Source organism: Dermacentor silvarum, chromosome 1 (genome assembly GCF_013339745.2).
Source record: "Dermacentor silvarum isolate Dsil-2018 chromosome 1, BIME_Dsil_1.4, whole genome shotgun sequence".
Classification (NCBI taxonomy): domain Eukaryota; kingdom Metazoa; phylum Arthropoda; class Arachnida; order Ixodida; family Ixodidae; genus Dermacentor; species Dermacentor silvarum.
Window position 1 is genome coordinate 149,938,414 of NC_051154.1, and position 18,399 is coordinate 149,956,812.

The 18,399-nt window shown below is 43.1% G+C and overlaps 2 protein-coding genes across 5 annotated transcripts in view; one reads left to right on the forward strand and one right to left on the reverse strand.

The window, feature by feature from the left end:
- The window catches only part of LOC119436225 (ras GTPase-activating protein raskol-like), a 379,883-nt gene that overhangs the window by 15,585 nt on the left and 345,899 nt on the right, over positions 1 to 18,399 (forward strand). For 3 of the 4 annotated variants that reach the window (XR_007463548.1, XR_007463546.1, XM_037703015.2), the window contains exon 4: positions 9,509 to 9,559. The exons of the other annotated variant lie outside the window; for it this stretch is intronic. Coding sequence is in view for 1 of the 3 variants with exons in the window: in XM_037703015.2 (XP_037558943.1) it covers positions 9,509 to 9,559 (51 nt within the window). In the remaining 2 variants the exon portion in view is untranslated. The remainder of the gene's footprint in view (positions 1 to 9,508; positions 9,560 to 18,399) is intronic. 4 annotated transcript variants of the gene reach the window in all.
- The window catches only part of LOC119436231 (prolyl 4-hydroxylase subunit alpha-1), a 404,330-nt gene continuing 389,286 nt past the window's right edge, over positions 3,356 to 18,399 (reverse strand). The window contains exon 15 of the transcript XR_007463565.1: positions 3,356 to 3,400. The gene's annotated coding sequence lies outside the window, so the exon portion shown is untranslated. The remainder of the gene's footprint in view (positions 3,401 to 18,399) is intronic.

Consider the following 18,399-nt stretch of genomic DNA (forward strand, 5'->3'; position numbering starts at 1 on the left):
CTGAAGAGATTAAGGAACCGAGACACCTCTCCTACAGACAAAAGCTTATTGAACAGCGTGTTGGTGGCAAGCGGTCCATACCAAAAAAGAGGTGCCTATCGGCAAATTTCCAAAGGGATGAGCGCTTGGATGGCAAGCCACACTTCATATACAAGAATGTGAATGACAACAGCTAGGACTGTGCTGTGTGCAGTGAAAGAAAGATGAAAGGAGGCAGGGGGGGAAGGAGACTGTCTTCTACTGCAAGACATGCAGTGCAAATCCTGGCCTCCACCCTGCGACTGCTTCGAGCGATACCATACTATGCTCAAGTACTGCTGACAGCCAAGGGTATAGAGAAATGTTTCTCAAATAAATCCCCTAACATGTGTTTGTGTACTACAGCATTTTATCTACATGGCGCCCAAATGCGCAGAGTGGCTTCTGACTGGAACGACTGTGAACTGGGTAAACGCTTATGACTGCAAAGGGTTAACTGTGCAAATTTCATTCAAATTGTTTAAAAAATGAAAAAGTTATTTTAAGTGTCTCATCCCCCCTTAACCCTTTCCCTACCATGGGGAAAATAGGTGTTTTTTGTAGGTTACAGCAGATTTTTCTTTCTGAAAGAACTACTGCACTAATATTTTATGTAATACACAAACAAAAAGCAGAATGAATGCACTTTTCATGCATAAAGTTTTATTAACGAGACATATGTAAAAAAAAAGATATAACTTGCCAAAATCAAGATTGTGGCTTAAAATTGAACAAAGTTTGTAAAGGCACACTTGTATCTACTAAGAAAAAAATGTTACGAAATTTATGAGATATACAAAATGTATTTCCGTCTAATAGGCACTATCTCCGAAAAAATCTAAATTTTTCATTGAACAGGTGTTCTGCTACAAAAATTTATCTGCAAGCACTACAGTTGGGCGTGCCGGGCTGCGGCCCCCAATGTTCCGGGCTGGTTGGCGTCGTTATCACTTTCAGACTCTAAGTCCGATGAAAAGTCAGCGTCCTCTTACTCACTGCTATTCAATGCATCAATAAGATCAGCCGAGAGGCAGTGGAATCGCAATACTTGCGATCTCCGAAAGCGCGCGCACCGCTTCCGGAGCCTGACATTTTTGCGTTCGGCTTTGACAATCGCGAAACTTCGAAGCATGTTTAAAAATCACCACCTGGTGGGAAAAAAAGCAAACTGCTTAGAAAACAAACATAGTTTCTCCTCCTTCGCGTCCGATGGCGCAGTGTGTCCGTGAGCGGCACGGAAGGTCTCGAAAGCAGAGTTTCAAACCATCGTTAGCGAGCGGCCATTTTTGCTTTCTACTTTTGCGATCGCAAAACTTCAGAGCCTGTTCAAAAATCACCGCCTCGCGGGAAAAAAGCGAACTGCTTGGAAAACTAAAATATAGTTCTCCTTCGAGTCTGATAGCGCAGTATGTCTGTGAGTGGCGCGGAAGGTCTCGAAAGCGGCGTTTCAAACCATTGATAACGGACAAACGATGCCTAATGGGTACGGTACGGAAAGAGTTAAAATGAGGGATACTTCAACTATAGAGGAACATGCAAAATTAGTTTACATTCGCGCATGAAGTGAGTTAAGATTGGTTTACAGCGAACCAGATTTTTCTCTTTCATTAGTTTACACAGGAGCCACAGATGGTGATACGAAGAGAGCAGGTGGGGAGTAATCAGTTACGATCAGGCCATATACCACAAGCCAAACCTGCACATGGTGTACAAATGTGCGATTTTATTGTAAGCAGATCCTTTGGCTTCTTTTTTCTCATTTCTGTTCTCTATGAGAGAAACAATAGGCAACCTGCTGCAACAACCACGGCTAAGCAAAGCAGCAGTCACCTTGTGTATATCTTGAATGTAAAATAGATAACAGAAGTTTTCAGAATGCAATAATAATGGGAAAGCTTTGTCACAGACTCGTCGCTCATGCCGAACTAGGCCTCGCAATAAAGTGCCAAGCTCACTTTTAGATTCGCTTGCTCTTTAGACTAAAGAGAGTGCAGAGTTTGCACCTTCACCAAATGTAAAAGCGCTCGCTTCTTGCGCACTTATGCTCATGCAGTGAGGCAGCAGCTGATCGAGCTGATTGCCTCACTGCTGTTGGCCACGTTCAACGTGTTGGACTGTTGAGGTAGCAAATTTTATGCAATCCTGGCATCACTGGCGTGACGTATCTGACTTCACCAGCCGCTACCTTGCGTGCTGGAAATACTGGACTATATCCACGCCTTAACTGTAAATCAAAACAGCAAAAACGTGCTTGTACTTTTCTGACAATCCAGCAAGTGCATGAGTACTTTGCTTCCACGACCAGTGGGTCTCGGGATACATTGGTGATTTTCATAAGAATCACATGCGGATACACTGTCACACTGAAGGTTTGCACTCGCTGCGCGATCACTTCAGCCTCATTACCCACTGTACCTCTCGCATATAGACTAAATGATGTGCTTGGCGTTGACTACCCGCTTCCCTTCCTCAAAACAGCGCAAACCGATATCACACTGCATAAAAATCATGAAAGACAATGGTAGCAGGGACGCGTAGACCTCGGTGCATCCGCCATGCCGCAGAATGTAGCCAGATTTCGCAGCGCCGTATTTTACTTGCACAATGAATGCGCTTGTATAATAAACATACCCAAAACCTTGCCATTCAGAATTAGGCTTTCTTCCTTTCTCGTACTAATCTCATCCAAACGTTGGTCCAGGGCAGTCCTGCTTAGATCCGTGAACGAAATGGCCATGCTGAAGTTTTCTGGTACACTCGTTGTGGCTGATGATGGTAACACATACAGTAAAACCTCGTTAATTCGACCCTCGTTAATTCGGAAAATCGTTTTATTCGGACACGTTCTTTGGTTGCGACAGGTGTATGCATTATTCAATGCAATGAAACTCTCGTTCATTCGGACGTATTTGGCCACACATCGATTAATTCGGACAACTCTCGGAGCTCAGCGAGCGGCAAATGTGCGACGCAAACGAGCCATAATGACGTTAGCGACAACCAAAACAAAGCGACGGAGTTCGCATCGCCATAGCCATCAGTGGAAATCGTACTTTTTAAAATTTAATTTACAGTTCTATGTGTTTAGGTGACCTCTCCATAGATGGCGGGACATGAATGCAATTTTTTTTTTTTGTACGAGTATACTCGGGAGTAGCAGGGGGGTTTTCGTGGGTGGTTTCACAAGTTATCTCGGTAGTGGCAGTTCAAGGGTTAATTTAATTAGTAAGCGAATGTTTACAAGCTTATACGGCCGATAAAACTACTGTCCTAACTTCGTATAGCTGTCTACTACAGTCATCATCGTCATCATCAGCCTATATTTACGTCCACTGCAGGACGAAGGCCTCTCCCTGCGATCTCCAATTACCCCTGTCTTGCGCTTGCGTATTCCAACTTGCGCCTGCAAATTTCCTAACCTCATCATCCCACCTGACTTTCTGCCGTCCTCGACTGCGCTTCCCTTCTCTTGGTATCCATTCTGTAACCCTAATGGTCCACCGGTTATCCATCCTACGCATTACATGGCCTGCCCAGCTCCATTTCTTCCGCTTAATGTCAACTAGAATATAGTCTACCCCCGTTTGTTCTCTGATCCACACCGCTCTCTTCCTGTCTCTTAACGTTACTCCTAAGATTTTTCGTTCCATTGCTCTTTGTGCGGTCCTTAACTTGTTCTCGAGCTTCTTTGTTAACCTCCAAGTTTCTGCCCCGTATGTTAGCACCGGTAGAATGCAATGATTGTACACTTTTCTTTTCAACGACAGTGGTAAGCTCCCAGTCAGGATTTGGCAATGCCTGCCGTATGCACTCCAACCCAATTTTATTCTTCTGTAAATTTCTTTCTCATGATCAGGGTCCCCTGTGAGTAATTGACCTAGATAAACATATTCTTTTACAGACTCTAGAGGCTGACTGGCGATCCTGAATTCTTGTTCCCTTGCCAGGCTATTGAACATTATCTTTGTCTTCTGCATATTCATCTTCAACCCAATTCTTGCACTTTCTCGATGAAGGTCCTCAATCATTTGTTGTAATTCCTCTCCATTGTTGCTCAATAGGACAATGTCATCTGCAAACCGAAGGTTGCTGAGATATTCGCCATCGATCCTCACTCCTAATCCTTCCCAGTATAAGAGCTTGAATACTTCTTCTAAGCATGCAGTGAATAGCATTGGGGAGATTGTGTCTCCTTGCCTGACCCCTTTCTTGATAGGTATCTTTCTACTTTTCTTGTGGAGAACCAAGGTAGCTGTGGAATCCTTGTAGATATTTGCCAAGACATTCACGTATGCCTCCTCCACTCCTTGATTACGCAATGCCTCTATGACTGCTGATATCTCTACTGAATCGAATGCCTTTTCATAATCTATGAAAGCCATATAGAGAGGTTGATTGTACTCCGCAGATTTCTCGATTACCTGATTGATGGCATGGATATGGTCCATCGTAGAATATCCCTTCCTGAAGCCAGCCTGTTCTCTTGGTTGACTGAAGTCAAGTGTTGTCCTGATTCTATTCGAAATTATCTTGGTGAATATTTTATCTTTACTACTTTATAAGTGGTCTACTACAGTATAGACCACTTATAACGTAACCGCTTATAGTGCAGGACCGGATATAGTGCGGTCTTTTCAGACTCCCGTTAATTTTCCCATAGCACTCCATGTATACACGTATCGCTTATAGTGCAGTTGCGGGAAACGAAATACCGGTTACAGTGTAACTGCCTGGGAGTACGGAAGTCAGTGGAGACAGTGAATGCTCCCCTCAAATGGGCGCCCCAAGGAGTGCTCGAGGAAGAAAGAGACGAAGTGGAGGACAAGGGCACGTGGTGCGAACGAACAGCCAGTGAGGCTGAAACCAGAATCTTGAGTGCGAGTCCAGTCGTGAAATATCACGGTGCGCATAGCGAGCGAGGGCCACGAAACGGCCAACGCTCGCTTCACGATAACAGCAGTAAACGAAACTTCAGCGAGCGGGCGGCGCCGGCACGGCACTGCAAAGGGCGCACGCGGAGACCGTGGAATGTGAGGGAGGTGGGCGGCAGGAAAGCGTATTTCGCCTTGGCAACTCTGCCGCTTCGGTGACTCCCCTCGCCCTACCTCGTAGCTTCCTCACTTTCGACTGTCACCATGCGCGCCCGCCGCCGTGCAGGCGCCGCCGCTACAGCTGGCGCGGCGCCAGCTCCCCGAAGTTTCGTTTTCTGCCGTTATCGGGAAGCAGGCGTTTGCCGGCGTGGGTAGTTTCGTTGACCGGCCTGGGACAGCGCCGCTGCTTCCCTCTGCGCCGTAGCCGCAGCGTGCGAGGTCAACACGTGACTAGAAAGTAGAGGAAGCATAAAGGAGAAAGAAGGGCTCACTGCCATTTTCTACGCGTGGCTATGGTAGCATGGCTGAGACGTCAGCACGTACACGCATGTTCCGGCGCAACGCAGAATCGGCGACCTTTCCATTTGAGAGAGGGTGAAATGTCCGCCGCGTTTTTTTTTTTTGGTCTGTTCGCGCGCGACATTGAGGGGTCTCCCCTAAGCTTTTACTCTATGGTGGTGCCGGAGCAATGCCGGTCGGAGGCGCCGCCGCGTGATTTGGTTCGAATTAACGAGATACGACTGTAAATTGAATGCAAACGTTCTAGCCGCATTCCTCGACTGTCGCATACGCGTGGCGGCTCGGTGCACATGTTTTGCATATGTGCGGGCCTTGAAAATTGTTGCTTTGGTTATAGTGCTGGTACCGCTTATAGTGCGGATATTCGCGACTCTGGCCACTTACGTTATAAGCGGTCTACACTGTAATTTGCTATCGCAATCGATGCTTCGCCTTTCATGTGAAGCTGCGACTTTTTCTTTAATTTTGTAGTTGTGCTCTTTCATACTTTCATTAAGGCACCACCCTGTTTGATAACTTTTCCCTCAGGAGAGTGGATTGTGATAAATCACAGCCTGTTTGGATTGCATGTATTTATCTTTATGTTTGGTAGTGCATCCTGAGGGGTCCTCTTTGCAGGGATCTGTCATCTTGCGCAGGCATGAAAATTTCATGGATGCCGAAAACAGCTCTTTTACTTCGGCTCGTTGCCTGACCCTTTAGATAGTATGACAGCCGATGAATATAGGGCTACACTACCATCTTCTGCCTTTCTCTGTTAAATGATTGTCTATCATTCGGAATACCAGCACAGCTGTTCCTGATTCGTTTCAGCATCCTTTCGATTATGGACACGAGTACATGTTCTGGAAAACCTGCTTGCTTGAGACGCTCTGTCTGCTTCGAAAAGGAAACATGAAGCATATGGCGGCAAAAAAAAAATGTTTTTTTGCTTCGAAAAGGAAACATGAAGCATATGGCGACATGACTTATTCCGCATATTCTTTCTTATACCAACCTAGCAAAAAGTGATTTACTTTGCACGCTATGGTCGGGTATTTTTTCGGTTTCGTAAACAAATCTAATAAGAGAAATTTCATTTACTTCGTTATATGCATTACTTCTTTATAACCTGTTTCCTTATAACAAAGTTAGAGTGTATATGCTCATAACAACGCGTTGACCAACTTTTCTGGCAGCTTGTAGAATAGACTTATTTTCTGGTGAATTCAATATTTTGGACCCCATTTATTTAGACATTTAGGTAGTCCCCACTGAATCTAAATTATTGTTCGGCGGCTGTATTCTGCACTGTGTACAGCACACATTATCGAGCGTGATATTCAAAGGTTCTCTCTTTTGTTTGAACTCCCTTTTATTCAAAGAATTTTCCAATCCCCTTGGAGTTCAAATTAACGAGGTTCTACTGTATATGTGTTAAATAGAAAGGATTTAATTCTTTCTGGAAGACTTGTCAAGACCTTAATGTGAAATAATACAAAGCTTCTTAATCACAAGAAATCTGGGCAATTGCGTTTCATGTACTCCCCACTTGTTATTTTAAAATGTTCAACACTAGTTGAATTGCTGAGCCTATTAACTTTTGGGGTGTTTAGGTGCATTATCTTGTCCTACGTTCAGAGCACCTGATCGATATCTTTTTGAGAACATCACTAATTTCTGCGACCATGGGTTGGGTTGTCTAACTGAGAAGTAGCTGGGTGTACCTAATGTGACACACAGTTAAACTTCACTTTGATAAATTTTGGAGAATCTAAAAAAAAAATTTTTTTACTCAAGTAATACTCATACATGTACAACCTAACACCTGTGCTTGCTGTCATTGCGGAGTTGTAATTGTTCTTTAAGCTGAATAGATTTTTGAGTTATGTTTGATCAAGGGGTATGAAACCATATTTAATGCTCGAAATGGTCTTTGATTACTTGTTGCAACCCTTGAATGCAAAACCTAAAAAGTCTGCTACACTTTATTTACATGGCAAGTGAATCCACAAATTAATCCACAAAGTAATCCCATTTTCATTAACTCCAAAGTCAAATCTTATAATTCAGGACTCAGCATAGAACATCCATTCTTAATAAAAAGGTGTTTATTTTATCCCATGAACATTTGAAATTTGATATGACATATCTCTACCAAGGTGGCCATTAGCAGACGTTTTTTTTTTTTTTTTTCAGATAATAAACATTCGTTACCAGCTCATGAACAGCAGGAGCCACAGCTTCAGAAGAAAGCAAACATATAAATAACAGAAGCAAATGCGGAGCAGCACAGGAAACAGTCTTAATGGACATGTCAGGTTGCATAGCTAAAACATCCCGGCCGCGGCGGCTGCATTTCGATGGAGGCGAAATGCAAAAACGCCCGTGTGCTTGCGTTGTAGTGCACGTTAAAGAACCCCAGGTGGTCAGAATTAATCCGGAGCCCTCCACTACGGCGTGCCTTATAATCAGAACTGGTTTTGGCACGTAAAACCCCAGAATGCATAGCTAAAACCAACTGTAGCCAGTTTATTCATGCAAGCAAGATCAGGCACCATTGGGCCCAGCATTACCCTCGCTAGCAGAGTGTCACATGCAAGAAATGATGAACTAAGAGAAGCCTCAAAAGTTCATAAGACAAGTGCTGGTGCTTGATAATTTACTGATAGTAGTGCCAAATTCTTTAGGAAATACAGACTGAACATGTTGCATGCAAAAGTATGTGTGCGCAGCAACGTGTTGATTAGCTTTTATGGACACTTGTGGGATAAACATACGTGATTTCTGGTGAATAGATTATTTCAGACTCTTGATTATTCTGACTTTCAGGCGGTCTCCACTAAGTTTGAATTATCGGTCGGTGACTGTATACCTTGTCCCATTTTACAGTGTTTCATGAAATTTGCCCTGATGATACCACAGATGCTACTACAGTCATGCCCGTTCTAGTATTTCACATGTTTTTCAAACAGAATAAGAGAATTATACTTCATAATTTTCAGCTGCACACCCATACATCTAAAGTGGCCACAGTCAAGCTTCTACTCGTTCACAGTGCAGTCCTTCAACATTGTCAGCTAGTTTTGCCATGGCACTGATGGATGGCAGCATGAAGTCAGTTAATTTGCACTGCAAGAAGATGGTAACAATGAATTGGGATATATTCTGAGCACTGAAAGCAAGCTACATTCATTACATAGGCATAACTTGCTTTTAGTGCTCTCTTGCCAATTTTGTAAGAAGTCTATACTATATTGTTTTGTCTGTGACACTCATACTGTCGACGGGCTTTGCTTGAAAAAATTTTTATTATTCCCTGTTGCACTTGTTGAAAGAAAGTGACTTGATGTGAGGTAGCTGACACATCAGAGATTGGATGCCATTGGTACCCTTTATGAAAAATATTGGAAGATGTTCACATGCATGTGGCACCCTCCTTCATAATGAGCCTAACATCTTCCATACACTAGGCAGGCTTCTCTAAAAAGCAATGTTGTGAAAAACAGGGACTTATGCTATGAAAAAGAAATCTAGAATTGGTGGTCACATGCATGTAACAAGCATGTAATACTAACTCGCTTCAATTTTTCTTTTCCCATGTTCAGAAAACTGCAAAGCTTTGCAGTCTACTAATATAGAGAGCTAATGGAACAGTTCACGTTTTTTTATTATTATTATTATTTCTTTTTTTTTCTTTTTTTTTTTTGCTAGTACTTGGTGTTGCACCAGAGGAACTGACCTCATAAGCAATAAATAATTGCTAAGCTTTCATTAAACTATGTGCCAAGCTTGCCTTTATATCATGTTGCAACGTTGGGTTTAATGACGGCCTATTTTAATTTAAAGTCATTGGCCTACTTGCAACCTCTATTCAGACTGTAGTACATGTAGCAAGCTAAGTTATAAGACACATGTTCTTCAGCACTCATTCTTTTTCTTTATCCACATCTGCTTAGCACACAACATCTTCCACTGAATGTAGCTCTGCCTAGCATATGTTAGTGAACTACAAAGTGCATTCAGCTAGTTACTAGGAATCAAAGATCTTTAGCCTCCATGTACTGTTCATTGAATGCATTCACAAAATTTCGTTTGTTGTTGTTCTTACTTTTGTGCAGTTCAGATTAAACGGACGTTCAGGTCTACTAAAGCTGTTTGTGTTGGAATAGGTATGTTATTTCTTGTCATTTACAATACTCAGTATAGTAGTTGTAATGAGTTATCTCTCTACATTGACCCAGCAGATCAAGCGTTGCACTGCTGAGCATAAAACTGTAGTTTCAATTCCTATTTCATGGAGGATGAAATGCAAAACTAGTGCCATAATAGCATTTTACAGTGTTACAATTGCAGCAGGCCTAGTTAATCTCGAGCGAGCTGCAGTGACATCGTGATTAGAGTATGCTGTGTACGAATGTGTTTTTCGCAAAACTCCATTAAACTGAATTGCTGAGTTATACAAATGTGAAACTTAAAGGGACACCGAAATGGAAGTATTTAGCCTAGCTGTATTAGTCAACTGCATGTCTATAATTGCAAATAGGTCAGTCTAACCATGAGCAGAAGTTTGGTAAGCCAAAAAAGGATGTAAAAACGAAAAGCAAACGGCAACACCACCGTGATACTCCCATGGGGTTGTAGATTTTGACAGCGTCTACTTGGTGCTAGTTAATTGTGTATCAATGAAAAAAAATGTCACATCCAATTCTACAGTAACCAAGTAACTTAGCAACTTTTGTAGCCTTTTCTACACAGAAAGGGTCAAGTACATCAAAATACCACAAAATTCATGACATGACACTGATGTCACCTATTCTGCAGTTTGTGCATGAAATTCAAGAAAGAAAAGTTCCATCTTTGTTTTTTCCACCAGCGGTAAACATTTTGTGCCAAAAAAACGTGGACAAAGTACAGGAAGAATAATTTACAAGTTTAAATGTATTTAGTGTTCTCTTTATGTCCCTTGAAGAATGTCCATGCGTGCAATTTTCCAGTGTAATAAGCATTACCTTGTGCTGGCTTTGCAAAGTGACTCAAATTCTATATGCAGTAGTCTTCCGTTAATTCGACTCCGGTTAATTTGATTTCTTTATTAATCTGATCCCTACCGAAGGTCCCGGCAGGCGCCCATACATTTATGTTGGATGTGATCTGGACTGAAGGTCCCGGCAGGCGCCCATACATTTATATTGGCCCAAACTTCCGTTATTTGGATGTCAAAATTGGCCTTCGCCAGATAATTCGAACTTGACTAGTCAGCTTCGCCGCAATACAGCCTAGTTATGCGGTGAAGCATATAAGCTGGTAATTGTATAGTTTTCTTGTTAGCAGCCTTTAAACAGCACATAAGCAAACGACTTGTGCATCTGTTGGTTGTCACTATGAGAACCATTTGCTAGTTTCTATGTATCACACTGCCTTTGTGATTTTTCAGTGTGCCGCTGGCAGTCGCGGGCGCTGCCTTGTCTCGCAGGTAATTCCAAGGTGCTGTGCATTCTAATTCTAGGTCATGTTTCACTTCCAGGGAGCAGTAATGGTGTCATTTTTTTTTTTTCAGTTTCGGTATCAGAAACAGCTATTTTTACTAGCTTTTCGTGACACTTCCTCTCGTATTTCAAATGTCAAATTTTGCATGAAGGCGCCTCTATATCTACACTATCTTAAACTAGGCTTTTTAAGCAGTCCAAAATTTTGTTGCAGTTAACTGGCCTTGAAGTTTGTACACTTTTGTGCCTGCATATTACACTTCATTTGGTAATTTTGTATTTTACAATTTGTCTAACATACTATTTTATAGCGTACCACACTGTAGCAATTATTATGCACCACACATGTGGAAAAAAACTGTATTTTAAGTCATCAGATCCCGTGCCATGACATCCATATGTATAAGTGAGCAGCAGTGGTCGAGGGCTTCTCTTGTAATTTCAATTACTGTGGAACCAAGAGGCACAAACCTAGTCCCACCTTCTTCTAATTTATACAAACCTATCCATCAGTTCCTCCTTATTTGAGTCGGGAGACATGGCAAGTCATATGTGTTTAAACACTTAACAAAGGGATTCTCATGGCATCAACCACTTTGAAGTTTTTTTTTTTCCCATCATCACGCACTCACTGCCGTTCACACGCTAGTTCCAAAAATTCTATGCAGGTGAAAGCACCAACAGCTTGTGCCCTGTTGTTTAGATTGTACTGTTGTACTGAGCAGTTTAGATTTTACTGATAGGGCCAAAATTGCATTGCTGTGTTACTTGGTGGCATGGTGACCCAAGCAGATATTCCTTTGAAAAACAAGCCCACACAAGCAAGCCTGGGTTGCCTAAAAATTGGCCAAAACAAGCACAATATTTTGTTTAAAATATCTGTAAAAATCACCTAGGTACCTAACTAAAAGTCTACCTCATGCAAGTTAGAAATATACTTTCTACATTATATTCTCATGTGCGATAGCAGATATGATGAGATTGATGGGATAAGGTAGCAGAATTTTCTATTAAACAAAAAAAAGGAAAAACTGGGTAACCATTATTATTATTATGGCACTAACATGGGCAAGCAACTATGTTGACAGTCTTTTGGTAGCTGTTCTCATTTCTAGTGAAAGTTGCACACCTAAGTAAACTTACCAGCCTAGGTGACCTGGAAATTTGACTGTGCAGGAAAGACTCGTGAAAGTTAGAATGTGAACCAAATTACAGTCTTTTACAAAAAAGGCAACATGAACATCAATAAGCCCTCCCCCAAAATGGAACAAGCGACTGGATAATTTTACAAGCAACTTGGTGAAAACAACAAGCCCAAATCTACTAAGTGGAATTGGTCACATTGCCTGGCAGCCATTGTTCTGCTATCAGGATGGCACATAATGCATCCCATATCATGCTTGCAGGCATGGCCATTTGGCAGCACCCATGGCACACTGCTATTATGCACTGTCACAGTGAGTCCACCTATAAGCTTGCACGCCACTTTACAGATGACTTTTGTTAATGATTATCAGCATACAGCGAATGAGATGCTGTTGCATAGACACTCTCAAACGGCTACTTCTGTCAGCATGGAATGGACCATAAGGACTGTCTCAGTAGCAGAGCGTTAGGACACAGGTTGCGCAGTTTAGTCTGCATGGTCCACAAAAGTTTTGTCCTCAGTAGTACCTTCTGGAAAAAGCACTTGCCCTCCATTGCAGGGCCCTGTATGTCACTGGGGCACAGTTAAGCTTTTCTTATGACATGATATGTCTTCTCTGGAGAAAGTGCACAATTTTTTTCTATACATGTTAGACACATGATCTATCTTCTCCTCACAGCATCTGCCATCTGCATATGCATACACAGCAACCAAAATGACTGGATCTAAATATTTTCGTAGTTTTATTTGACTTTCACTTATTGTTCAGAGAACTGCTTTGTGCATTCCACTGTTATTAACATGACATGTTGCATAGGACAAGTGATATTTTGACAGAACCTAATCACTGATTAGTGTAAAAAACTATCACTAAATTTTTTCACTTGACAAGGACTGCAAAGGTGCTCATATTTTTTTGGTAGACTGAAAGAATTAATTTATACAAAATACTTTCAGTACCCTCTGTGTGCCACTGCGAGCGACTGCTTATTAAAACGCACTTTTCTGTATTGTGCTTCCATACAACAACATATGCCTGTTGCACTGCTGAGCTCGAGGTCACAGGTTTAGTCCCGGCTATGGCGGCGGCCGCATTCTTATGGGGGCAGATGCAAATATGCTCGTGTACTGTGCATTGGGTGCACGTTAAAGGGGACCTGAAACGCCCCTCAGGCTTGGTGAAATAACTTAATTTGCGGGTAGCATATGCTGCTGTGAACATCTCAGCCAAGTTCTGCTGTCGTACGCGGTGCGTGGAGCTTGCAAGCCAGAGCGCGAAGTCACCTTTCTCTCAAACGCTCTCTTTTCAAACAGAAGCCTGCTCCTCACTCTCTTCTGGATGCTTTATTTCGTAATAAAGCTTATTCCCATACGCAGCTGCTATTGGTCGCTGTGGTGGACTATGCAGCATAAATATTGCTGCCGCCACGAGTCCACTGGCTAAGCGCACTGCAGCTCGCTAAGGACAACCACATTTGGCTTACTTTTAGCGCTTCATAGGCACCAAAATCGGAAGTCATGGTGTCTACGTTAACATCCAGAATGAAGTTTGAACTGCGCGCCACGGTGCAATTTAGAAGGCGGCCATGCCCCACTCTGCCATAGCTTTCGCAGTGCAAGGCATTGAAGAAGGAACGGGAGCACAGCGGAGGCCCTGTTTGATTGCCAATAACTCTGTTTCTGCTGAACGCATTGAAGTACTTTTTGCGGCAAAGTATTTCTGTGGATAGCCTATTTTCACTTCAAATGCCGTTCTCCACTTCAATAAAAAGTGGTTAAGAGCCCCTTCAAAGAACCCCAGGTGGTTAAAATTAATCCGGAGTCCCCCGCTACGGCATGCCACATAACCAGATCGTGGTTTCAGCATATAAAATCTCAGAATGAAAAGAAAAAAAAATGTGCATGAATTTGTGAAAGTTAGACCTAACAGTATATTTTGGACAGCATCACCAGCATGTTTCAGTTTTGTTGGCTTCACTGTCACCAGCATGTTAGTACTAGCCGTATATCAGTTGCATGAAGATAGTCATAAGATTTATGATGGGACATAAAACATGCAAGCTCTTGCCACTGTGAAGCTGTGCCTAGTTAGCTGCTAAGTATGCATGCGTGCAAACTCACACATGATTGTTGGTAATTTTCACCGAATACCATAGAGCCTTGTTGTTATGCTTCTTATGGGACCACGGAAAAAGAACTCATGAGCCGGGAAAGCAAAACATTCGATAACCCTTGTAGCAGAACTACAGATGTGGCAGAAAGCTGTTCTCACACAAAACTTTGAAGTTGAATGGAAAGCCCACAAACTATTGGAAACCCACCAAATAAAGCGATCACTGCTTGGCGGCTAGATTGAACATTAAACGCTTTTTATGGAGCGGTCATAGCTGTGAATCACGCTCTATCAAGGTTGTGGTTTCCATCTAGTGCTTGCATCATATGTTTGATAATAAAAGCTTCTCTTCAAGCACTTGAAGCTATTTTTCAGCTTTTGTGCAGCTATGTATAACGAAGTAACTGCGCAAAATATCGAAGGTTACGACATGTGGTAGTCAGTGTAAGCACTGTCGATGGATGGATGTTGCAATGGTGGCGCACTGTCGCAGTTTTTGGACGTAACAACCGGTAAGGGAAACATAACAAACGGAAAACCAAAACACATGACCCCGTGGGAACTAAACGGGACCAGCACTTTGAAGCGTAAAAGCAGAAAAAGACGTAACTAGGAGGAACGTATCAGCGAGGTTTTACTGCTGTGCTGACATGATAGAACAGAGCAGTCAGCATATTCTATTTTATTAACAGCGAAGCTGTTTAAGCTGGTGGTTGCGCCATTAGGTATACGCCGAAAAACCTTGCCGAACGATTGCGTCACATGCGTCGCCTAGCAACGCCTCGCACCAGCTGCGCCGAGCCTTGCAACAGCTGTGGAGCTGAGCCATGATGTCATCGCGCGCGCCGCATTGCTTTACCTGCCTAACCATGACGACACCACGCCGTGCCCGCGCGCCGCTTCGCCTGCCTAGCCATGACGTCACCACGTCATGCGGATTGGTCGACACAGTTGTGCAGAGGCTGAGCTAAGCCTTGACGTCAGGGACCGCGGGGTATGTATACATGGCTTCCTCATCGCCGCCTCATCGACATCGCTGCGGAGGGGAATGGGGTGACCGAAGAAGATCGTCACTCCCGAGGAAAAGGAAGCGCGGCACGAAAGCCAGCGCGCCGCTACTCGAGAGCGGATGAGATGACTTCGGGTCGATCCAGAGTATCACGCCGGCGAAGCGGCGATACGACAGCGAATGGCAGAAGATCCAGAGGTTCAAGCCCCGTGATAGGGAGCAAACCCGTTTGAGCAACCAGAAGCGTCGCCAAAACGATCCGGGCCACACTGTACATACTTTACTGACCGAGTGTTCATTGCTCTTTGGGGGGCTACCGACGATTCCCAAAACCACGCATAACTTGGCCAAGTCTCGAAGCATGACCATGCAGAAACTTAGCCGAGTCTCGAAACATAACCACGCAGAAACTTAGCCGAACCAAGAATAAGCTAAGTGGGGCCGCCAGCTTCGCTGTGTGCCCAGTCTTCGCGCCACTAGTGTGAAGCTGCCCCAATTTTTTTATATGCCAAAACGTTTTTGTTTGACTCTGCATACTATTTGAATGCATTGTGGTTTTTCACAAATGTTTGTATGTTTTGGCAACAAGACTCATGCCACCTGCACTGTGTTGATTAATAAATAATAACCTATGTAAAAAAAATGGTCAAAGTTTTCTGTAGCTCCAGATCTAGACCTGAACCCTTTCAAGAGACCTTTGCTTGATTGCTTTACCATCTGTGTTCTCCCACTGCTGTTTAACACTGTATAGACCACACACTGGTTTATCCAGTAAAAATAAAATGTAAGCTGGTTCTTACCATTGAATGCTGCAATTGCTGTTCAGTGAACCAAGTGTTGTCCACTACTTTTGCAAAGGCACATAGCACTCAGAAAGCCATTAAATATTTTTTTAAAGTTAAATTATTGGGTTTTACGTGCCAAAACCACAATCTGATTATGAGGCACACCGTAGTGGGGGAATCCGGAATAATTTGGACCACCTGAGGTTCTTTAATGTGCACCTAAAGCTAAGTACAAGGGTGTTTTCGCATTTTGCCCCCATCGAAATGTGGCCGCTGTGGCTGGGAGCCATTAAATATTGTATCACCAGCTATATAAAGGTATAGATGGGAGGTAATATATTGTGTAAACTTTGTTCACAATACAGTCGAACCTCATTATAGCAAAGTTGCATCTGACACGAAAATACCTTTGTTATAGTATCTGATACTTATTATAAGCATATATTTGTTGTAAGCTGATATTAGCCAGAAAAGCTTTATAATGACTGTGTTATGTCCATGGTCATTATATCAAAGTTCGACTGTACTACCCTCAAACCAAGTTTCAAAAGTCAAACAATACTGTTTGCTATCTGAAATTTCGGTTGCTGTCATGTGCAGACCTTTCAGGGCTAATGATAGCATTGTGGCAGTGCCCAAACAGTTAAAACAGACCTGAAAAATCTGTTCTGCACTTGTAACACGTGGAAAAGATATTTAGGTATGGAATTCTAAGAATAATGAACATATTTTTTGTTTTATACACAGAGTATGCCAAGAAATGCCCATAATATTAATGCACACCTGATTTTCATGGTCAGGAAAGAACGAAGCGCAAGTTCCATTATTGTAACATGCAACCTTGAACTTTCGGGATAACCCGAAGACGGAAGGCTATGTGGCTGCCGCTGAACTTGGGAGGTCATTCAATCCGACACGCTTCCAGTGTCTGCTTCCTGGGCGTCATCCTGGACAACAGGCTCTTATGGCGACAAGCTGTAGACTATGCATCAGAAACATCACTGCAGAAGCTTCACGTGAATTGAATTGCCGGCATGCACTGGGGCAACCACCCAAGCTCGATGCTCAAACTACACTGCACTCTAGTGACCAGCCAGATACTTTACCAGCTGCCGCTGACATGCCCATTAGAGACTCAGTATGAACGCCTAGAGATTATACATAGGAAAGGTCTCCACTTGTCACTGGGCGCTTTCTCAGGCAGCCTCAAACAAGAAAGTTAGATACGAGGCCTAATATACCACTACGTCTCCTGGCCTCCCAAGCGCTGCTGACCCAACTTCTCCGGCTGGGTGAGTCTTTCCCTGGAAAAGCCCTTCTCAGAAGACTAAGCACCAGGCATTGATCCCATTTATATGCTGCACTAAATACTCCAGGAGTCCTCAATCTCAAGAGTCTGTAACAAAAGTGACCAACGGATCCAACCTAGATGCTTGAGGACGTCATTTCCAATTTTAATATTTCTTGGTTGCAGTCCATAAGTTTGACGCCTTCTTCCGAGGCCCACAGTCTAGTGCTTAAGCACTTGCATGCAAATTATACTGACCACCTCCATGTCTACATGGACGGATCGATCAGCATGGATTCTGATAGTTGCGCTGCTGCATATTGGATACTGTCTTTTGGTACTTTGTGGTCTGACTGTTTGGACAGCCTAGCCTCTTAGATGATACCAGAGAGCATCTCTATTGCTGCTGCTCTTCACAAACAGAAGAACAGATCCGCACAGAAAGCTGTCATACTCTCGGACTCGAAGTAGGCACTTCAGCAGCTATCTTGTGGTGTGCCTCCAAAAAAAGGGGTCAAGATAAAGTTTCATTGAATACTTTCGCATGTTGGTATTACTGGCAATGCTGTCGCCAATGAAGCGCTTTCAAGGTGAGAGCACCGGGGAATAACCAACTCCCTAAACAAAGAATTCGATGGCACTTTCGTTCGCTTTAGGAACCACTACATCAGCAATATGCTGTAGAGGGACATACGGAAGCCACCCTCATAGAGAGTTAGAGTAGACGACCGCACTTGTCGTCTGCCTCCCACCTATGCCATCGCATAATCGCTATCGCACTCACCTATCACCGTTTCCAGTATGCTTCCAGTGAACGACTACATCCTCACTGCAGATAAAAAAATTCTGATAAAGAAATGTTCCACGGCGTTTTCTGTGTTACCACTGCATGATTCGACACTCTGACCAGTAAGCATTCCATTGCACTAAAAAAATAAGTACCAGCAAGATTGGTTGTCAGTCCCTTTAAACGTAGCGCATTCTGCTCACAAAATGCATGCATTAGCAATGGTCAGGTGAAATTTTTCACACAAGAATGTATATTTTTCTAACAGTGGCAGCTTCTAGGAGGATGAAAATATATGGTATGATCATTGGAACTCTCTTACTAAATCAGCGGCCGGAGCCTCGTGCACCACACTTTGTTAACAAGTGTGGTGTGGCTGAGAGAGATTGATAAT